The sequence below is a fragment of the Phacochoerus africanus genome, chromosome 1, assembly GCF_016906955.1.
Source record: "Phacochoerus africanus isolate WHEZ1 chromosome 1, ROS_Pafr_v1, whole genome shotgun sequence".
NCBI lineage: Eukaryota > Metazoa > Chordata > Mammalia > Artiodactyla > Suidae > Phacochoerus > Phacochoerus africanus.
The window spans coordinates 273,850-296,603 of NC_062544.1; the positions used below are offsets into that span (position 1 = coordinate 273,850).

A 22,754-nucleotide genomic window follows, 5' to 3' on the forward strand; every position below is an offset into this window, starting at 1 on the left:
TCTCAGTCTATCAATCTACAACTGTAGTAAAAACATTCAGTCCATTAATTAAAAAAAAGTCCCTCCCTCTGCGGCCGCAGGGGGTGCTCCTCTGGAGGGCGAGCCTTGTGCCGGGGCGAGGCCTTGGGGGGCCAGGACTGGACGGAGATGACGCATTCGAGGAGGAGAGGGGACAAGGGCAGTCTGAGAAACCGCCCGCTGCTCACCCCGAGGGACAACCTGCTGCCCTCGGCCTGCAGATCTCTGCCAACGTGACCAACTGGCAGGATCCTCCTGTGCTGCCACCAGGGCACGTCTGCACCAGAATTTCGCCAACGGAAGTCCCGCTTTCTAAGTGCAAAGAGTGTCGTTGCCACTGACCAGAACAGGGAGGGGCCTCCCCACAACAAGTTCGTATCTGATAACGGGAGGGGGGGTGAGGGGCAGAAACGTTCAGAAACCAGCTCCGGCCACACGGTCCCGGGATGGTCGGGCCTGGGCCCGCTCCCTTCTCAACCCCCCGCGCCTCAGTTCCTCAGAGTCCGCTGAGACCTGGGCCACATGGTGGGAGAGGCCCTCCCTGGGCGCAAATCGCCTACACAGCAGCCCCTGCAGACCCCCTGCGGACACGTGGCGCTCCAAGCAGGGGGCGTCTGGCAGGGCTCCACCCAAGCTGGGGCCGCGCGCCCTCCCCGCTCCCCCCCCCCCGCCCCTGTGCAGCGGCCCCAACCCCCCTGCCCCCTGCGCAGCCCCCCCCACCCCACTCCCCCATGTCCCCTCCCCCTGCGCAGCCCCACCGACCCCACCCCCTGCACGTCCACCCCAAGAGGCATGAGCGGACCCCTGTCTCGTCTAATGTACTCCAGCCAGGCCGGTGCTCAGGCTGAGGACTGAGCAGGGCCCTGGGGCTCCTGCAGGTGGGGCCGGAACGCGAGGGTCCCACGCAGCCCAGGGCGACCTGCCCCCAGATGCCGGATGCCACCCCAGGGGCGGGAGGTTGGGCTCAGGCCTCTGGAGACCAGCAGTCCTGGCGGTGGCCCTGGACCCCGAGATCCTGCCCAGGCAGCACCGGGCTTGGGCAGGCGCCCCTCCTATCTGGGCACTAGACTGCTTTCCCCGTCACTTTTGCTCTTGAGCACCAGAGCGAAACTCAGACCATGAGGGGACCAGGGTTAGTGATGGGAAGTCTGCGGCCAGTTCCCTGGGTCAGGGCCCCCAAGGCAAGGCGGGGGTCTGGAGGGCGCAGGACAAAGTCCCTTGGTCTCTGTCCACTGCACCAGCTGGAGGGTGTCAGGGTCCCAGGGCTCGGGCTGGGGGCCGCTTTCCCCACCCCGAGCCTGTGGCCACGGTTTGCGAGGGCGAAGAGAGCAGGTCCTTGTGTCTGGGCAGCCTGCCTCTGGGCCTGCCAGGGCCGGCCATGGGGGTGCCCCAAGGAAGCAGGGGGTGCCTCAGGCCCCGGAACGCGGAGCCAGGGGCAGGGCTGAGGGCCGAGGGTGTCTAGCCGTCAGAATGTTCTTGGTTTTCATCAAGGTAACGAGTAAGGAATTTTTTTTTTTTTTTTGTCTTTTTGCCATTTCTTGGGCCGCTCCCACGGCATATGGAGGTTCCCAGGCTAGGGGTCGAATCGGAGCTGTAGCCACCGGCCTACGCCAGAGCCATAGCAACGCGGGATCCGAGCCGCATCTGCGACCTACACCACAGCTCACGGCAACTCTGGATCGTTAACCCACTGAGCAAGGCCAGGGACCGAACCCCCAACCTCATGGTTCCTAGTCGGATTAGTTAACCACTGCGCCACTACGGGAACTCCACCAGTAGGGAATTTTGACAGCAGAGGTTCAATCCCAGAGCCCTCTCAGAAACCTGAACCAGCCCTCTTTTCCAGGGTATCCCCTGGGTGGGGGGGTCTCAGGGAGGGTGTGCTGGGCCTGCCTGGTGCCCATACGGGTCGAGTGTGCACAGGCTCCCGCCTCACACACTGACCCCGGATCCCGCCTCTGTTCACTGATTCTATTTTAAATGACCGTCAGATGATCCTGCCCCCCGATCCCAGCAACACTGTCCTAGAGACCCCAGCACTGGGCCACCTAGCAGCCAGGGTCTAAGGTACACCTGCTTGGGGCCAGCACCAGGTCACAGAGAGGCCACTCCTCACAGGCCTGGTGTGCAACACCCTCTCCAGCTGGCACTGGCACCCACCATGATGAGGCCGAGACGTCATCCCACCCCAAGGACAGGTGGGGGCTGGGAGGCTGCAGGTAACAGGTGTGTGGGGGCGGGACGGCCCACTCCCCTCCTTACTCAGCATGGAGGACACGAGCCCCTGCCTTTGCTCGTGCCACCAGGTCTACCACCCACCCCAGATGCGGAGACGGTCGTTACCGTGGGACTGTCTTGGCATTTTCGTTTTTGTTCAGCTACTGTTTGTCGATCTCTTACTCAGGCCAGGAGCCGTGCATGGTAATGACAACGTCCCCAGCATGTCCCCCAGTCATCTTCTAAGCACCTGTTTACGTCCCCACCCGAGGGAGATGCGAAGCTTGCCCTGTCCCTCCTGAGGAGGCTGAGGTGTCACAGGGGACAGCAGCTTGCCCACGGACAAGGCCATCAGAGGTCCTCTTGGACGCAGTGACAGACCAGGCAGAAGCCAGGCTGTGGGAGGCCCTGCAGAGTCCTCGATTTCTGAGGGTGCAGGCAGACAGTGGTGTGGCCAGGAGCCTGGCCTGGCAGTGCCTGCCCAGGACAGGGACCGTCCCTTCCCCGCCGTGGTCCATGCTGCTTGGGCAGACTCACGAGCACGGGCCTGGCCCCGGCCTCACCCCAGCAGCTCCAACGCGGGTCATTGGGCCAACCCCCAGGAGCTGATGAAGGTCTGAGGCTGGAGACTGCACACCCCGGGCTACAGGGCAGTGGGTGCCCCTCCGCATTCTCAGCCGAGGAGCAGGACGAAGATTTTGCTGCCCGCAGAGGTAGAGGGGGCAGCGGTCACGGGGAGGCTCTCGGGCATGTCCTGCTCGGGTCCTGAGTGACCGCTGGTGCTGCGTGGGGCGACGCCACCTTCCAGGAGCGCGTCCTCCCAGGTGACCTTCGTGACGTAGCAGTGCTGATGAGCAAGCCTGTCCCAGGGTGCCTGGTGCCTTCTCAAGCTGGAAAGGCCTCTGGACCCCAGGACACAGCTCTCCTTCCCCGCCTGCAGGCTCTTCCCGGCCACTCCCCTGGGCATCTCACCGGCTGAGGCTCCCTCAGCCTGTGGGGGCGGGGGGGGGGGTTGCCCACCAGAATCCTCGCCGGACACCCGGCCCAAGAGCCTGTGCGCCTCACCCACGCCTCACCGGCCCCGGCAGCGGATGCTGGCATCCCAGAGGCAGGTGGGTGGCAGATCTTAGCACCACAGGTGAAACCCCAACCTGCGGAACCAGCATGCAGGGCCGAGCACATGTGTGCACACGCGGGGGCCTGCGCGGTGGCCTGGCACGGAGGGTCTACACCCCGCTGGCAGGCGCAGAAGGGGGTGAGCTGTGCCGCGCACCCAGCGGGAGCGGGTCAGGTTCCAGGAAGGCAGGCTGGGGAGGCCGCAGGCTGTGACCACTGCACCCCAGCGTCTAGGGCTGGTCAAATCCAAGGAGAAAGGGAGCCCTGTGGGCTGGAGGTTTCCCGCCCCTCGCATTGTTCCGAAGCTGCTGGAAATGGGCATTTCCGGCTCTCACGTCCTGCCTCCCCAGCTAAGAACTCAACACCACCTGGACTTTGGCCCGGAGCCTCCGCAGGTGGTGGGTTCATTGCAGCCTTTCTGATTCACCCTGGAGGAAGCGGGCCGACCCGTCCCCCCGCCGCCCCCCCACGAGCAATGGGTGGGCCCTAGAGGACCCTGGTCTGCCCTCAGCCCCAGAGGCGGAGGTCCAGGCTCTTGGGGCACCCCCCCCAGGACTGACCAGAGCCGTGACTGGGCATGAAGCAGAGGGTCACCTCAGAGGACCCGGCTCAACGCCCCCCAGATACACACCCTCCAGCCTGTCCTGTGCCCACCCTCCAGCTCTAACCACCATCACTGTGGCTCATGTGGCCCTGACACCCCGTACGCCGGGGTCCCTGGGCGGCACCTCCACCCAGGCCGCCCCCGCCCCCCCGGCTTCCCGCTCGGGCTGCCCCCCTTCGCCGTGGTCCCTCTCAACTGCCCCCCACATGGGAAGCCTGCACCCTGGCCGCCATCTGACCCTGCAGCCTGGACTCTGACCCCCGTGTCCAGGAAACCCTGGGGCCCTCCTTTCTAGAGCCGAGGAGTGAACAGCTGGGTTACAGCAGTGGACCTGAGACGCAGCCACAGCTCCAAGGAAGGAGCCCAGGCACACCTGGCAGGACCGCAGGACCCTGGGACGATGGCGGCACAGAGGCCAGAGCAGAACCGCCTGGCTGGGCCCTCAGCACGGACGCCTCGTCCCACCGGGGCCATCAGAGTCCCTGGAGGGCAGAGCCTGAACCCCAGGTCCGATCCTAGAGCAGCTGTGCACTGCGTGTCTGGCTTCTTTGTCACGACGAGTTTACGGGAAGAATCTTGTAAAACCAAAGGCATTTTGTCAACATTACAAGTTGCCCTGGGGCAGCTCGGCTCAGAGGTTGGGGTCTTATCTGACCGGAGGGGTCAGGTGTGCCCCGTAGCCCCACTTCCCTCCCTTGGCTGCTCCTCCAACACTCCCGCATGTGGCCACCTCAGGGTCTTTGCATGGGGGTCCGGACCCTGGAAGTGCCCCCTGACCCACAGGGCTCGCCCCTCCCCAGCTGTGCTGCTCCCTCCTCGCTGCTCTGCTCCAGCCTCACGTCCTGCGGGCTCGCCTGCCCCCAGGGAGTACACGCTCCCAGCCCCCAGGGATGTTCTGCTGGGAGCTGGCCGTGTCCTGGGGGCCTGTAGCAGAGCCAGACGCTACACCAGTGTGCAGAGCTGTGGCTACTAAAAATCAAGCATTTTTGGCTGCGTTAATCAAATAAACTGGATGTTTAAACGTGCATGTCATCGCTGTGTGGCGGATACTGCGCTGCCCGGGACCCGAGTCCAGGCTCCCTCCAGGAGGCTCTGGTGCTGAGACCAGCGAGCCGGGACCCACGGATCCGCTCTGCTCTGTCTTGCTCCCCAAGGCAGGACTGAGTGTGAATGGGCTGAATTTCAGCTTGAGGTGGAGCTGCTTCAGGCCCGGCCTCTCTGCCGCCCCTGGGCCAGCGTGGCAGCTCTGGGCCTGGCGCACCCAGCCGGCTTGTGTGGGGCAAGCGCTGCCCCCAGCAGCCCGGCCTCCCACGGGGCTCGGGGCTGAGGCACCTCATCTCCCACAGGGTGTGGTCACCGGGCGGGTCCCTCCCGGGAGGCCATGTGGCAATTCGGGGACAGCATTTGGCGAGGGAGCTTCGGAGCCCCTTCTGGGGTGGCATCAGATGAAGCTCTCTGGGTCTTATTCCTGCCCCTGCTTCTGGGCGGGTCCCTGTGTGCGCCCAGGGCGGGCGGGCCTCAAGCAGATGCTGCCCCCGCCTTGGCAGAGCTGACCTGGTTGACCTGGTTGAGCTGACCTCAGTGTTGAGGGGCGACCTCAGGCTCGGGGTGGGCTGGGGGCTTCCAAGCTCAGATTAGGCGGGGAGGGATGCTGGTGGGTAGGGCTCCCCCCTGCACCAGCGGCCGAGTCTGGGCTTCAGTGGGAAGGCAGAGCTCGCGGCAGCCATGCACGAGGGGGGACCTCCCTGCCCCCTGTGCCCGCTGCGTCCCAGGCCTCTGCTGCCCCACCAGCCCTCCGCCGGACCCCACCACTAACAGTGTACCCTCCCCGCTCCACCCCAGGGCACGGGCCCTGGAGCTCAAACCCTGACTCCGATGGGCCCTGTAGGCGGGGCTGGGTGGGGAGGGGCCTCTGCAGGTGGCTGGGCTCCCCCAGCACCCGCCCTGCCCTGTCCTGCCCTGGGCAGACAGAGGGGACTTCGCGGTGTGAAGGCGGATGGCAACGGGCTGGAAGGGGGGCTGTGAGGTCAGAGGGTGGGGCTGGATGGGAGCCAGGGCGCCGGCACGGGGTGGCCAGAGAGCTGCCCCAGCTCATGCTAGGGGCACACCTGGGTGGCCTAGGAGTGTCCTGACCCAGGGGCTGTGGCCCCCAGCTGAGCCGGCCTCTGCCCAGGTAGGGCACCAGTCACTCCAGATGCCAGCGCAGAGTGCTGGGGAGGCAGACTCTGCCCAGACCGTGGGGCCAGGCAGGTCCCCAGGCCCAGCAGGGGCAGAGCTGGAAGAGTCCGTTCTGCCAAGGGAGGAGAGCCTAGGAGAGCCGGCCCTGACCTTGTCCTCGGCACAGAGCCCCCTGCCCCCGCGCTGCTGCACGGTGGTGGTAAAACTTGCTGTCAAGGGGCTCAGACACCGGGAAGGAATAAACCAGGAGGCTGACTGCGCCCCAGCTCGTGAGAGCCCAGGTAGGGGTGACCTTCGGCCACACAGAGGGCCGGCCCCCGGCCCAGCTCCGACAGGGACTTGCAGGCCTGGGCACACGGCCGTGACCCGCCTGGACGCCTTCCAGGTGGAAAGCTCCCTGGGGAGTCCCTCCTGCGGAGCAGGCAGGACCGGCGCCATCACTGCCTCCCAACCTTTGTCCCCTCCCTCAGGAACCCGGCTTGGGCGCCTTGGCCCCAGGAGCTGGTGGCTCATTTTATAGCCGGCGGCTCATTCTCCCACAGGCAGTTCCTGAGACTTTACACCTTCGGCATGGCCGTCCCTCCCACAGGGACTCGGGAGAATTGGTTCCAGGCCTTGGCTGATGAGTCTTGATTCTGGTCCTGCCAGGCCCGAGGGCCCCCTGGGCACATGGGCAGGTCTACACCTGGGAGGACGGGGCCCGCCAGGGACGCCGCTGCTCACTCTGCCTCCCTAGGTCACCCTTGTCCTGCAGACCGTCTCATGTCCTCCAGGGGTGGAAAGGACAATTCAATGGGCTGGGTGGAGGGTGCCCGGAGCCAACAGGGAGGAGGGATGGGCTGGATGTTGGCTGGGGGTCAGGGTCCTGGGACCAGAGCCCGTGAAATAGAAGCCACCGGGAGGTAAATACTGTCCCCACGTGACCCCCCTGCTGGGGAGAACGATGCAGGGCAGGCACCCAGCTCTACGTGGGAGGAATCCACCAGCGCGGCAGGTGGTCTCACAGAAGCCTGGGGGTCTGTGCCCCTCCCCCGGGGCAGGGCCTGGGGCCAGACTGCAATCGCGCTGAGCAGGCAAGAAGCCAAGTTGGGGTCCAGGGCCTGGAGAGCAGTCTGAGCAGATAAGGCAGCTGCCCACACATCAGAACAGAGCGGGACCCCAGGGCCGAGCTCCAGCTGGGGCACAGCTGGGAAAAGGGACTTTGCATCTCCGCGAGCTGAGGGGCTGTCATCTCTGCAGCCCCGGGTCTTGGGGGGCAAAGCGGTTAAGGTGTGACGACACTTGGTCCCCAAGCCCCCCCTCCTCCCGGGGCTGCCTGGGGGCCACTCAGGCTCCTGCTGGTTAGGAAAGTCCCCCACCCGTGAGTCTCTTCCCAACACTGGGTGAAGAGGGAGCTGGCGACTGCATCCTAGGAGAGCACTCTCGAAAGCCACAGGGCCATGGGGGAGGGGGGCCGGGGTCTCAGAGGACCAGCTGCTGGGCACGACCAAGCCACCTGCCACCGCCCAAGCCACCCTCAAAGTCCAGGTGGGCCCGTCAGGCTCTGGGGTTTCCCAGGGTGTTTCTGCCAGAGGGTGGGGGCAGCCTCCACTCTCCTAGGGGGTGGGGGGCTGATCTCAGGGAAGGGAGGAGGGAGAGAGAGGGAGAGGGAGAGGGAGAGAGAGGAGTCTTCCAAATTCCCTCTTTCTCCAGGAGCACCTGCCCTGGTCACCGTGCCACCTCCAGGGGCCCTCCCCAGGCTGCATGACGTCACGACCGCTGTGGGGCCAACATGGCCCACTGAGCTGGCGCTGTGGCCTCCAGGGTGGAGGCTGGAGGATAGAGGATGGGACGAGGGGGAGGGAGTCCAGCCTGGTCCGAGGCCCAGCCTGACCCTGGCGTGGGCGGCTGCAGACTCGAGACCCCCTGCTCTGGGGCAGCCCGTGGTCACCCAGAGTCTTCACACGTAGGGGCAGACACGGCCACTGTAGGATGGCCCTAAGGTTGCCCCCTGCTGGAGAGCCGCTCCCTGGCCTCTCAGCCCCCTCTTCCCCTTCCAAGAATCCTATGGACGCAGCCACAAGCAGACAGGGACTGGGCTCCGGGCTCGGCAGCCGCCCCTGCCCCTCATCTCTGTCCGAGGCGCAGGGAGACATCCTCTAGAGTCACTTGCTGGCTTGGAGGTGGGGCCCCTGGGCTCCAGGTGGGTCCCTGGAGGTGCTGGGTGCGGGTTGGCAGGCCCCAAGGTGGAGGGAGAAGGAGACGCTGCGGGCTGGTTGGGCCAGGACAGGTTTGAAGGGGTGGGGTCTCCAGAGGGAAGGGCCTAGAGCTGGGTCTCGGGAAGCCCACGCTGGGCCCCTGGAGGGCCGCGGGGACTTGGGCAGGGCCAGTGCGGTGGACTCCAGGGCTCGGGGCGAGGCTGGGAGGGGCTGGCCACGGGGAGGCTCTAAGATGGGGAGACCATGTCTGTCTGCAGTTGATGGGGAGACCCCAGGGCTCGAACAGCAGGAGCCTCCAAGCCCAGGGCAGCCCGGCCGGAGGGCAAGCGGGGCAAGCCTGCTCAGCCCCATGGCTGCCCTCCGGGGTCCTTGCCATGTTCCCTCAGAGCCCCGCCCAGACCTCCACCGCCGGCCTCTTACCCCTCCCACGGGGCCAGCGACCCCAGGATGACACCAGCGAGGGGCATGGGGCATGGGGCTTTTCAAATGGCGAGTCAAGTGCCTGCAGGAAGACCCAAGCTATGCTGATCCGGGCCTGCCCGGAACCGGTTGGAGCAGCAGCAGCTGCAGCCCCCAGGAGTCCCCTCAGGACAAGTCCAAGTGCTCTGAGACTTGGGGCAGGGCTCTCCCGGGGGAGCGGCAGATGCGACTTCCAGGGGCGGGCCCCACATCTGGCCAGGGCTGGGCCTGCACAGAGCACACACGGTCACCCCAGCTCCCAGGCACGGACCCCCAGAGTGTCACGGGTCCACCCTGCACCGAAGAGAGAGGCAGAGGGGACCCCGCCCTGCCCTGGACCCCGGCCTGCTCCCAGGGGAGCCTCGGGGGGCGGGGGGACTGGACCTGCCCCGTAACCGACCAGGAGAAAGTGGTCTGTGTCAGTGACCGCCCCCAACACAGCAGAGGCGTGGGGGTGGGGACATGGCGTGTGACAGCCCATCTCAGTGCTCAAGTTTCGCTCCTGACATCACGACCCCACAAGGAAGCTGGGGGCTGGAGGGTGGATTGAGCAGAGACCAGACAGGCAGGACCAAGGAGCTAAGCAGACACAGAGGAAAAGGCACGGGGGTGGGGGCAGGGATGGAGAGCCTTTAAAATCAGGACGAAGGGAGGGACTTAGCTGAGGGTCGTTGGCATAGCAGGTGGTGGCGAAGGGAAAACAAGCTATAACCAAACCCCCAAACCCCGGCCAAAGTCCTGCAGCCACCTCTCCCCAAGCCTGTCTGTCCCCTCTTTGCCAGGCCCGTCCCCATTCCCAAACCACTGCTGGCCCATCCCTGTCCCTGCTCTTCCGTGGGGAGGAGGGGGGCTGTTCCTCAGACCACCCCCACCCCCCAGCAGGGCCTGCCCCGGATCCACCTACTGCTTACGAGTACCCCCTCCACCCGCTGGCACCAAGACCCTCCCAGAGCTGAGCGGCACGCAGCCGCTTTGGTCCTCGTTGGCTCACGAGAGAGCTGACCTTCCTGTCACCTTGCCGGGAGTCACCTGCCAGTCCCACTTCGCTGGCTCACTGGGGCAAGTTAAGAGAAGAGAAATCCACCTGACAGACCAGGATTTTAGAAAGAGAAGCACCGTCAAGGGGAAACTTGCTCCTATAAATAGGATTTTATTGGTTTAATCTTGAGTGGCCCCATTCTCCTTTCTGCACTGGGGACGGAGCTCCAGCCCTCAAAGGCAAGAACATTGCTCCCTCAGGCATTAACAGCCCCGACCAGCCCGACCGACGGAAACCGCGACTGCAGCAGCCCCGGCACAGGGCAGCCGCGAGCACTGCCAGCCTGGATGGGGCAGAAGGGCAGGGAACTCGGAGCCCTGGGGAGCCTGGAGTGCGGGGCCTCGGAGGCTGCGCCCGCCCATCCGGGACAGGTAACCCTCCGCCACCAGCACGGCCGCTACGGGCCCGGCCAGGCTCGCAGTCCCCGAGCCTCCCCCTGCGCGACTCAAGCGCCGGGATCCCCGGGCTGGCCGCGGCGCTCCTCCACCGACGCCGGACGCGCCAGAGCTTGGGAAGAAAGCTGCGCGGGAGCCCGGCTCTGTCCCCCAGGGGCGCAGATGGGAACCTGCAGACCCTGCGGGAGGAGGGGAAGTTGCTGCAGGGCCGGAACCCCGCGCCCACCAAGCCCCAGGCCGCTTACCGATCTTGGCCAAGCTGGCCACCAGGATCCAGAGCGCAATGATGTACGGGTCCTGGACGTGGTGCCATCTGAAGGTGACCACCTCGAAGCCCTGGACGTCCCCGTGCGTGTCACCAGGCACTTCCTCCGTGCCCTGTGCCTGAGGCAGCTCGCCCAGCGCCAGCAGCATCAGCAGCAGCCCCCAGGCGGGCCGCGGGGCCCGGCACCCCGACATCGCAGCCACTGCTCAGCGCCTGGTCCGGATGATCATGTCGAGAGAGCCCTGCTGTGCTCGGCCGGCCGTGTGGCACCGGCGGGACCGGCGTTGGCGGCGCGGAGCCGAGCTTGCTCTGGGTGCCGGCTGCCGTCCCGTCCCCGCCCGCCGGGGTGGCCTTTAATCCGGCGGGCCCCCTCCCGCCCCGGGGCGGAGCCTTCCCGCCCGCGCCGCGCACACGAGCGCAGACGGAGTCGCATGCCCTCGGCACGCCCGCCTGGGCCTGGCCGGCCTCCTCGACCTCCACCCCCACTGGCCTGCGCCTTCCCCGCCTGCCCGGCGCTGTCCCTCCGCCCTCTCCTGGATGGCTGGCTGGAGGGGGCAGGCCTGGCCACTGCCTCCCTCGGGGTGGAGTGCAGCAGGGAGGGGCGTGGAGGTGGGAGGCTGGGGCCCCTCGGTGGCCTTCGCGGGCTCCTGAGTTGCCTGGGGCCACTGTGGACGCACCCAGGAGGAGGCCTCCTTATCAAGGGTGGGGCGGGGCTGCCCAGACCCCACGAGCCCGCGAAGGGTCAGAAGCCGCTGGGCCTTAAGCCTCCTGCCGCATCGTCATCTGAAACCTGCGTTTCTCGACAGCATCCGCATGTCAGACACCAGCTGCCCCCGAACCTTGGGTGGTCAGAATCCAGGCCCTTCTGCCCTTCCAGGCCCTGGCTGTCCCTGGTCCTTCCATAAGGGACCCCTCCTCTCTGACCTCAGCACCCCCAGGCCCATGAGGCACATGGCTGCACCCCCAGAGCCTGAGACCCTGCCCGACACGCAGCGCGCCCAGGAGATGCAGGCTGGCTGGGCCGGTGGCTGGGGGGTCCAGTGGGGCCCTTTTCTTCCTGAGTCCATGCTGAGGTCCCAGGGGACTTGAGCAGTGTGACTGTTCCCGGGGCCTTGTCTCCCCAGTTTCTGGCTGATGGGAGGGGGTGGGGTGGCTGTTGGTGCTCTCCTGGGAAAGCCGGTTTAAATCCTGCTCCACTGGGCGGTGGCTGGGTGGCTGAGCTCTGAGCGGTGGGTGAAGCTGGTGACCATCGGGGAAGGTGCTCCGAGGGCTTCTGTCTTCGCCGAGGGTCCTTCGAGAACTTTCAGGGCCTTTGCTGGGGGAGTAGGTCAGACGCAAGGGTTGTTGTGACCATGGGGGTGGGGGCTACACTGGGATGAGCACAGGGTCTGGCACAAAGCACCCAGCGCCAGGTGCGTGGCCATGCAGCGGCCGTGGGCACGTCCCCAAATCCATCCTCAGCCCTGGAGACAGAGGCAGCCGAACGAGGTTCCCCCCGGCCCAACACACACCCCGGCTCCTCTCTCAGTCTCTAGGAAGAGTGGGCCTCGCCTTCCATGGGAAGGCCACGTTCCCACCAGCAGGGTGTGAGCTGCGGGCCCAGTGACCCTCGGTCCCGTCCCCTCGGGGGTGTCCAGCGAGAGCCTACCTTAAGGACTCAGGGCAGTGCTCCTGAGAGGGGCTGCAGCTGGCCGTTCCCAGGGCAGGAGAGCAGAGTGCTGTCCCGCAGCCTCAGGGATTCAGGAGCAACGCTGCCGCCTTTGTTGGCCACTGGACAGTGTGCTAAGGAGGTGACCACAGGGTGCCCAAGGACGGGAAAGGGACACGAGCCCCGGAAAAGGCACAAGTGAGAGTGAGAGGTGACCTTGCGGGCAGGTGCAACTCGGCTGGGAAGTGCGGCTGCTTGGCTGGTTTGTGGGCCTGACCACGTGGCGGTGAGACAGTGGCCTCCTATTCAGTGTAGGGGTGCCGGGTGCGCACTGACTCAAGCCTCCTGACGCCCACGCCCCTGCTGGCCCTGCCACTCACCCCGTGTGGACGGGGGCCCTGGGTGGGCGGGCAGCCTCCTCCTCCTCGCCTCTGCCCAGGCTGCGGCGCCCTCACTCCGGGCTGCCATCCTACGTCGGTCAGACCCAAGAACAGTGCCCCAGAGTTCGGCGCAGCCCTCAAGGCTCCGAGGCAAAGTGCCCGGAAGGCTGGTGCTGGTGCCTCGTTCCCTCCTCCCTGCTGTGGCCTGGATCCCTGGGGTCTGCCTGCACACACACGGTCTCACTCTGTTTGTGCCTCTGCAGACACACACACACACACACACACACGTATGTGGCCTGGATCCCTGGGGTCTGCCTGCACACACACGGTCTCACTCTGTTTGTGCCTCTGCAGACACACACACACACACACACACGTATGTGGCCTGGATCCCTGGGGTCTGCCTGCACACACACGGTCTCACTCTGTTTGTGCCTCTGCAGACACACACACACACACACACACACACACACGTACGTGGCCTGGATCCCTGGGGTCTGCCTGCACACACGTGGTCTTGAGCTTGAGCTTCCAGAACGAAGCACCACAGGCTGGGCAGCTTGAACAACAGACCCCACTTTCTCGTGAGCAGGAGGCTGCCAGTGCAGCACTGAAGCTTGGCAAGGCTTGGGGCTGGTGAGAGCTCCTGCCAGGCTGTGCCCTCGTGCGGTCTTTCCTCAGAGGGCAGAGGGGAGGGCTCTGCCTCTTCATACGAGGCCCCAACCCTAAGGGCCAGGGTCCCACCCTCAGACCCATTTCACCCTGATGGCCTCCTAGTGACACCATCTCCAAATGCCACCTCAGTGGGAGTTAGGGCTTCAGCACAGGTGTTTGGGGGACGCCCCTGGAGGAGCCACGACCATACGACATAATCGAAGATGTTAAAATAATGCAGGTAGCCGGTCCGAGCCCTGAGCTTCCAAGTTACGACAATAAAAATGAAAAACAGTGCATCTAATTCATCACGATAATTTGTTTTTTTTCTTTTTAGGCCAAACCTGAGGCATGGGGAAGGTCCCGGGCTAGGGATTGAATCTAATCCTATGCCACCGCCACAGCAGCCCTGAACCTGAGCTGCATCTATGACCTAAGCTGCAGCTCGCAGCAACGCCAGATCCCTCACCCACCGAGCGAGGCCGGAGAACGAAGCCACATCCTCACACATACTAGTCGGGTCCTTAACCCACCAAGCCACCACGGGAACTCCCCGTCATAGTGATTTTGATGGTGAATTTCATTCACATGGTTTATGAAAGCTAGTGAACAAAGAGGCGAAGGCTCGCTGCTTTTGCTGACAAGACGCACAGGGCAGAGAGAGACATCACCCCAAGTCATGGGAGGCCCTCGTCACCCCCACACACCCGAGTGGTTACACGCCAGCTCTGATTAACTCCCAGTAACTCCTGAACCCCTTGTTCGTCTGCTGAGCCCCTGTGTGCCAGGGCCTGTGCAGGTGATGGCTCTTCCGGGAGCTGTTCAGAATCACTGTAATTGAATACGTTTTCTTGTTCGGTGGAGGGACTAAAATTGCGTTTCTCAGACAAACTGGGAGTCCAGCTGCTCTGAGGTCTGCCTGCCGGGCGTTGAGGCCTCAGGGGAGCCTGGAGCCTTTGGCCTGAGGCCGAGCTTGTGGGGAGGGACCGTTTGGCTACTCCAGTGCCACCCGGCACCCCCTGCCCCAGGAACACCCTCTGCAGGTCAGAGTCGCACCCCCAGCGCTGTCCCACCCCCGGGGTGGCCAGGCCAGAGGTGCAAAGCGGGGTCCCGGTGGTCACAGGCTGTGCCGCAGAGTCTCAGGCCCTGACGCTCTCGGGGCGAAGCACGCTAGGGACTCTGGGGGCTGGGCTGGCTGCAGACCCCGACATCAAGGTCGGGGAGTAGGCCCATCCTCCCCACCCGTCTGTGGGGACACCGGAGACCCCTCCTGACCCCACTGGCCGGAAGCCCCCGCCCCCTCCACGCACTGAAGTCACCCTGACCCCTGCCAGTCTTCGCCGTTCCCTTGGCGGGATCCCCACTCTCCAGGCCCTGACCCCTCCCCACAGGGTCTTAGCTCCCCCTTTTTGGAGACAAGACCCTCATGATGGGAGAGGCCCCTACCCCAGAGTACTCCCTAACATCCTGAGCTGCCCCCTTGCCAGGACTACTCAGGATCCAAGGTCCCCTCCCAAAAGCAGCCCTGGGACCTCCACCTGCAGCCCACGCTCCTGGCACTGAGATCCCCTTAAAACCCCTCGGGTGGAGGCGTGTTGGACCCTGTGTCCCATGACCAGCCCTCCCGGGCCCCAGGCCTGGCCCAGCGCCTGGGAACCCCCCCACCCCCAGACACAGCTGGACCCTCCTAAACCCACGGCGCCCAGAACCAGCCTGGCTTCCGGACTTGCCAGCAACCGTGGCTGGACAGACTGGGAAGAAGCCAATGACCCTCGACAGAGGCAGAAAGGACAAGAGAGACACCAAGGAAAACTCTTGGCAAACTTAGGAACAAGCAAGTTTGATTAGCTGACCTGCTGACAGTTCCTGCGGACACGGAACTGAGGAGACACGGGGACCTGTCAAGGGCTTCGTCCCCACTGTGTGTGCGGAGGCCCCGGCGCCCGGGACGGGGATGAAGGGTGGAAGCGTAGAAATGGGACGAGAAGGGACGAAGGGCTTTTCTCTGCAGGTAAGACTCTTGTCTATAGGCCACGGCCCAAAGGGCTTAGCAAACGATTAGAATTAATGAGAATTAGGTGAGCAAAGGCTGCAAAATCAGCTCCAGTTTTCTGTTTGTGTCTTTCAGGGCCGCACCCGCGGCATGTGGAGATTCCCAGGCTGGGGATCTAATGGGCGCTTCAGCCGCCAGCCTGCACCAGAGCCACAGCCACACGGGATCCGAGCTGTGTATGCGACCTTCACCACGGCTCATGGCAACGCCGGATCCTCAACCCACTGAGCGAGGCCAGGGATTGAACCTGAGTCCTCATGGATACTAGTAGGGTCCTCGACTGGCTGAGCACAGTGGGAGCTCCTCAGCTCCAGCTTTATATGTGGCGACAAACTTTTCAGAAAATGAAAGTTAATTAAAAAGTGCTATTTACCCAGTATCAAAAATATGAAATACCTAAGGAAAAAAATCTAACATAAGGAGTGCAAGACGCCATGAGAGAATTCGCCAGTGAAGCATCTTGGCCTAGACTTTTCTAGGAGGAAAAGCTTGAAATTAAAGGTTTAATTTCTTTAATAAATGTAAGGCTCTTTAGACTTCTGTTTCTCTTGTGTCCATTAGTAAATTGGTACATTGAATTCTTGAGAGTCTTGGCCCCTTCATCGAAAATGTCTTGTGTATCGATGCAAACCTGGGTGGTCGCGGCCTGGCTGAGACCCTCTCCGGGTCGGTGAGACTCTGCTGTGATGTGTTCTGCTCTGCACGCTCATGTGGGTCGTCTTGTTTTCTTCTTGTTAGTGATCAATTCTGCTGCAGGTTCCCCAGCAGCATGAAGCTTCTCACAGAATCAGACTCTGGTCCTGCTGAATTTATGGCAGGTCTGGCTCCGGTTTCATATATGTATCGTCTCCTTTCTGCTTCCTTTGATTTTGTTTGAAAGCCCTTTTTTTTTTTTTTGGTCTTTTTAGGGCCACACCCACCGCACATGGAAGTTCCAAGGCTAGGAGTCAAATCAGAGCTGCCATCGCCGGCCTACACCACAGCCACAGCAACGCCAGCTTCGAGCCCTGTCTGCGATCTATACCACAGTTCATGGCAACACCGGATCCTTAACCCACTGAGCGTGGCCAGGGATCGAACCTGCGTTCTCATGGATGCTGGTCAGTTTGCTTTCTGCTGAGTCACCACGGGAACTCCAGTTTGATATTCTTTTTCTACCTTCTTGAATTGGAAGCTGAGGGCCTTGATTCTCAGTGTTTCTCCTTTTTAAAAATGATTTTTCAATTAAAAAAAAAAAACAACCCAGAAAGCTCTCTCTGAAAATGGCATTCCTACATTCCAGTTGACTTAATATGCTGCATTTTCTTTATCAGTTCAAAATATTTTCTGATTTCCAGTGTAATATCCTCTCTGACATGCTTTACTTAAGTGTGTCACTTAGATGGTGCTTGCTTAATTTCCAAACACTTGGAGGGGTTTCCTATTATTTTTCTGATATTGGGATCTAATGTGATTCCACCATTACTCTGCGGTTCCCGCCCTTCTACACGGGTTAAAACCTGCCTTGTGGATGAGAATTGGGGCTGTTTCGGTAACTGTTCTGTGTGATTTGATGAGACTGTGGTTTCTGCAGTTGAAGAGTCCATTGGGTCCGATTAGTTCATTGCATCGTTCCAAATCTATGTTCATTTCAGTAACTGAAAGGAGGTTGAAATCTTCCAGTGTGTGGGTGTTTTCTCTCTCATTTCAGTCCTACAGCCTTTGCTTTCCACGATTTTTGATGTGCTGTAAGGCTGCTGTGTCCGCAGGCTGGGCTGGCTCTGACGTGTGGGGAGTAACCCTTCTTTCTCCAAATGCCTCTGGCTTCAGGTCCCCTCTGATGTGCGTGTAACCATGCATTTTTTTTTTTTTTTTGCTATTGTAAGGAGTACCGTTGTCCATTCTTTTGCGTCCAACCTGTGTCTTTCTATATAAAGTGCATTTTTTGGTTTGCTCACCATGTCTGACAAGGGTTTTGTTGATGCATCTATTCTCAAGCAGCAACAGGCCAATGGCCTCGGGGCGGTGTCGTGCAGTGGGCAGATGTGTGTCACCTACAGCGCCCGCCAGGGTCCAGGATCCCTCTTCTTCTTTTTTTTTTTTTTTTTTGGTCTATTTGCCATTTCTTGGGCCGCTCCCGCGACATGTGGAGGTTCCCAGGCTAGGGGTTGAATCGGAGCTGCAGCCGCTGGCCTACGCCACAGCCACAGCAACACGGGATCCGAGCAACCTACACTACAGCTCACGGCAACGCCAGATCCTGAACCCACTGAGCAAGGCCAGGGATCGAACCCGCAACCTCATGGTTCCTTGTCGGATTCGTTAACCACGGCGCCACGACGGGACCTCCCAGGATCCCTCTTCTACCACCTGCTCAGACTGAGCTCAGATGCCTCTGTGGGCTCAGATGTTCTCGTCTGCCTTTGAGGCCCAGTTCATCTTCCCAGGAGATCTGTTTCTATTCTCTTTCCTTCAGCAAAGATTTGCTGGGACCACTAGGTCCTGCACGCAGCAGTGACGCCCGACCGCCCAGTCCATGCGTGGGAAGTGACCTCGAGCAGCACGAGTGAGCCCTGCAGACGGAGAGCAAGTGCCATCCAGGTAGCTGCAGCCACACGGATCCTCCGAGTCCCTGTGGGCGCCTCTACCCTGCTGCGCTCCACGTCACTGTTCATGCAGGATTTGGCTGTCGTTGGTGACCCTGGGGCTTCTCACAGGTGAGTGATCCTCCATCCCCCCTCCAGGCCCAAAGGCCCCCTGCGTCCTTATGATGCAGGGACGCTGGGCAGAGCCCTTGGGGCTGCCCCGGTGGTGGACTTGCCCATTCTCCAGAGACTGGCTCTGGGCCCGGCTCCCAGTCCTGCCAGGCAGCCCCTCTGGGAGCACCCATCCAGCCCCACAGACAGTGTGGCAGCCCTTACAGCCAACCCCAGGGCCAACCCCAGGGCTGCATGAGGCTGGGGACCCTGGAAGCAGCGGCTGGGGGTCCTCCCTGCCTGCGTTGGTGACCAGCGGGCCCCCTCGGCTCCCATCCTCCAGGGAGGACGATGGATGTGAGTCCCCGGGGCCAAGGGACCTGCCCACTGTGGGTGGATGGGCACTCGGAAGAGGTGCCCCCTCTTCCGTTGTCCCCTGGCCGAATCCTGCTGGTCACTGCGGGGACCAGGGCTGGACCCTAGTCGCCATCGCACCTGCCTCCAAGCCTCGTCACTCCGGCTCTGTGGACTTGATTGAAGAAGGAAGAAACTGCTGAGGCACGTGGGTACCAACCGCAGCTCTCCTGGGGCTCAGACACTCCTTGAGCCTCGACCTTCTGCGCTCCCACTGGAGACAGGAGGGCCTGGGAGCCCCCTGCGATTTCTTCTCAGAGGCCTCATGTGGAGATGGAAGTTCTGGGGTCGCTGGCCCGGACCGCCTCCCAGACCCCCGCCTGCCTTGGGCAAGATCTCATCTGTGTGGATGAGACTATTTCCCCGAGTGGCTGCACAGACGCAAACACCCAGAGGCCTGGTCTGCACCCCGTGCTGGGCACCGTGTCAGGTCCCTGTCCCTGAAACTGGCAGTGACCTGGGCAGGCGCGCCTCAGCCCCCTTGGGGCTGCTGGCGCGACACGCAGCGCAATGGCACTGCGGGGGGAGCCACGGAGCCCAGGGCCCTGGAGGTGGGCCAGGACCCCTTGGGCCTGAAAACCACACACTCCCAGCCCCACCCGCAGCCCCACCTCACTGGCGATCAATAGTATCAGGCCAGGCCCAGAGCAAATACTCACCTGGAAGGCCAGGTGACAATAGGTGGCCGAGGGAGAGAGGGGTGGCCGGGCTTTGTCTGAGGTTGCGGTTGTGTGCAGAGGACTTAGGCTCTGGAGCCTGGGAGCCGTGCCGCCCCGTGTGCATTGTGCTCCCAGAGAGACCGTCCCACCGGAGCCCAGGGCCTCCTGGGTGAACCCCATGTGGGGGGAGGAGCGTTGTGAGCGCATCCACTCCCGACGCAGTCCCTTCGGAAGACGCCGCAGAGGTTTCCTGGGGGCGGGGAGCGGGGGGCGTTAGGCTCTGACCACGGGCTGCGAGCCGGGCCTCGAACACACTCTCGCATGTGCCTTTCATCCTCCTCCTTCTTCTTCTTCCCTTTCAGGGCCACACCCGCAGCACATGGAGGTTCCCCGGCTGGGGTTGAATCCAAGCTGCATCTGCGGCCTACACCACGGCTCAGGTCACGCCAGATCCTTAACCCAGTGAGGATAGCCAGCATCCTCATGGATACTAGTCAGGTTCTTAAACCCCTGGGCCGCCCCGGCTACCCGCCCCCCTACTCCTCATCCTTAAGTATGAGCAAGTCTGGCTGGCAGGCTACAGATTTACAGAGAATCAGAGGCCTGGACATATGCCCTGAATTCCTGAACCCCCGAAGATGCTGGGGAGGCAGGAGCAGGGGCCCCTTGGAGGCGGGTGTTCCTGCAGCAGTGTGGGGGTCCCACCCGACCTGGGGCAGCTGCAGAACCTGGGTAGGTGGGCTCCGTGCTGGCCGGAGGCAGGCGCAGCTGAGGGTGGGGCTGGCTCTGGGGCCTGTCACCAGGGGACTGTCTCCATTTAGGAAGCCACCACCGCCCCCGCTCCTGTGGGGGGTGCTCAGCTGGCCCAGGCCATGGTCCGATGGGCTCTGGTCGAGACGCGCAGGCAGAGCCCACGAGCGGAGGCGGGGTCGGGACCCCCTACGAGGAGAGTGTCTCCCACTCCTCTCATCCCCGAGCCCCAGTCAAGGGCTCGGACCAGTTCTGGGGTTGCCCAAATCCAAAGGCAGGAGCACGGAACCAGCTTCCTGGAGGACGGTGTGCGGCCCCCGGCTCACCTGGTGATGGAAAGTTTTCAGGGGAAGGCGCATTCCTTCCTCCTAGAGGCCGGGGGAGCAGAACCCTCATTTGCACACATTAGCCTTGCAGATGGCGCCACTGCTCATGCAAGACCTGCTTGGCACAGAGCGGCTCTGGGGGACTCGATGCCTGCACGGCCACGCCGGGCACCTGCAGCGGCTCCACCAGCCCCCACAGCCTCCTCCCCCGAGGCCTCCTCAGAAGGACCACAGGGAGGACAAAGTCTCGGCTGCTAGGGGTCAGGTGAGGCTCGCCGCGGGGGTGCCACACTCTCTGGCCCAATGCTTCTGCTGGCGCTTTGGTAGCAGAGGTGACCCTCCCAGGCTCAGTGAGGGCTCTGGACACACTGTGCCTGTGCTGTCCCATGTGACCTCACAGAGCCTGGAACCCATGCTTCAGGTGGGGCTGGCTTGGCGTGGGGCATCAGCTGCGTCCGGGCGGCTGGCAGACCCCAGTGCAGGCGCCACTCTCCCACCCAGCCCATCCCAGGGCCACCCCCGGACCTCCCAGCCCCTGCCCTGAGTGAGGCCATGAGAGGCAGGCCTTCTGCCTGGTGCTGCAGGGCAGTGGCCGCCCTCTCGGCCGGGTGTCTGCGACGCAGTCCTGCTGACACAGGCCACACGCTGGTTGAGGGGCAGCCAGTGCTGGCCCAGACGTGGCTGAGCACAGCTGTGTGTTCAGACCCCCCCCCCCCAAGAAACACCCCAAACAGAAATAAGGACCCTGCAGACACTGGGCGAAGAGGACCCGCAGCCCGGTCCCTAAAGACGCTGGCTTTGCCCGGGAGGTTGCAGGGTCTCCTCGGCAGGGGTGGAACCAGAGGCAGGGCCGATTAGCCACCCGAGCGCTGGTCTCCAGGCTCTCAGGAACCCCTGGCCTTGGCCCTGGCCGGGCCCCTGCCCTCTCAGGGACATGGAAGCGAGGGTGCGGGTCAGCCAGGCCCTGCGCCGGCTCAGCCGATCCACCTGGGCCCCCAGCGCCTCTCCCACTGTCCTGAGCAAGGGCTGCAGCTGCAGGGCCCTGAGGCTGTGTGTGAGGACCGCTGTGGCTGGTGTCCCCCCGGGCACTGCGTGCAGGAGGCTCCTCTTCCTCTGTCCCCTCCCCTTGGGGCAGAGGCATTCAGGGCACACTGACCCTTGCGGCACTGGCTCCCTCACCCGGCCCTATCCGCGACACCTCTCACCTGGCCCACAGCCAGGGGACGCTTCAGAGCTAGGCTTTGCCGAGATGAGCCTTTGTCCCCGAGGGCAGCAAGCCCTCTGCCCGCTCCCGCAGTGGACACCATCGCGGCCTGTGGGAGCCAGCCGCGGGGTGCCGCCGTGCCCGCGTGCGCTCTGCCTGCATTCAGCTACCCACTCAAGGCACTGGGTTTGCCGGCACCACTGCACGCCAAGCTCGCAGGACACCTGTGCTTTCGTGTGAGGTCAGGGAGCGTGGCTGGGTGTGTGGCCTTTCTGTGCCTCAGTTTCCCCGTCTGTAAAATGGGGGCGAAGCAGATTGGCGGGGGGGGGGGGTGGGGGATGAAGAGCTGCCCCTCCCTTTTGCAGAAGGGAGCCGGGCCCAGAAGTCCCGGGTTTGCCCCAGGCTGTGTGACTGAGGGCGGCCTGTCCGCTGGGACCCTCTGGGCAGAAGCCAATGCCACCTGGGCTGAGACGCTCACGGGCCAAGGTCAGTCTGGGGAGCAGAACAACGTGAGCCCGTCACCCTGAGGAGCTGCCTCCTGTTGCAACTGGGACTCCTGGGGTCGTGGGCCCCTCCTGAGTGCAGCCGTGCCCCTCTGGCCTCCATCCCATGCCCGGGAGGACATGCCCCCATCCTGGTTACGCCCCGGGCCCCATCGTCACGCACCCTCCTGCCCTGGAGCCAGCCCCTAGCCCCCGCCCGGCCGGGTAGCAAGGGCTCCAGTGGGATGGGCCGTCCTGGGCTGGTCCTGGCGGGGCTGAGGTCAATTGGGGGCTGTTTATATCGGACATAAACCAGGACTTCTTTCCAGAAATAGGAGTCGTCAGGTTTATTGAGTGTAATTCTGAAGAAGAAGTGGGAAAACAGCACCATCTGAGTCACCGTTTAGTGGCCCCGGAGAGGGCGTGGAAGGGCCACTCCCCACGGCCCGGCAGCCCCCTGGGCCGGGCCGGCCAGGCCAGCAGGGCACAGAGGTTTGGGGTGAAGACAGTATGTAAATTCAAGGTTTTCCTCCCCAGGTCAAGTGTGCTTCCTTGACCAGCTCCCGCCGAGCCCAGGTCTCTGGACGCTGCCAGCTTTGGACGTTGGCAGCCCGAAGCTGAGATGCCCAACTAGCCCGGCTGCCAGGAAATGCCAGCTGCAAGATGAGATTTCAGGAATAATATTTTCCAAAATCAATCTCTCCTGCCCCTGCGTTTCAGCTTGTGAAAACAAGGGTGTTTTTCTTGGATGCACCCCGGGGTCCCTCCACAGAACAGCCAGGTCGGGCCCCCTCCCGCTGGCTCCCCTCCGCAGGCCAGCCCGGCGGCTCGCCGCCGGCAGGACCCTGCCTGCTAGAAAGCGACGACACTCGTCACCTCCTCCCTCATGCGGAAGTACCACCTCAGGGACTCTGTGACCGCGACAGCTGAGCCAGTGCGTGGCGGCACCAGCTCACCTGTGCAGACTGTCTGAGCGGCACCTTGGGGCCTGCGAGGTGTCCTCGGGGTGGGACTCAGGTG

General features: G+C 63.2%; 1 protein-coding gene and 1 long non-coding RNA gene across 2 annotated transcripts in view; one reads left to right on the top strand and one right to left on the bottom strand.

Annotated features, from left to right (window-relative positions):
• Nucleotides 1-10,853, bottom strand: part of SLC9A3 (solute carrier family 9 member A3) — a 37,494-nt gene extending 26,641 nt beyond the window's left edge. Inside the window, exon 1 of the mRNA XM_047771318.1 lies at nucleotides 10,470-10,853. Coding sequence (XP_047627274.1) covers nucleotides 10,470-10,683 — 214 coding nt within the window. The 5' untranslated portion in view covers nucleotides 10,684-10,853. The remainder of the gene's footprint in view (nucleotides 1-10,469) is intronic.
• Nucleotides 10,854-20,152: 9,299 nt separating this feature from the next.
• Nucleotides 20,153-22,431, top strand: LOC125111529 (uncharacterized). The gene is made up of 2 exons (XR_007130877.1): nucleotides 20,153-20,313; nucleotides 22,272-22,431. It is a non-coding gene; the product is annotated as an uncharacterized LOC125111529 (long non-coding RNA).
• The last annotated feature ends 323 nt before the right edge of the window (nucleotides 22,432-22,754 follow it).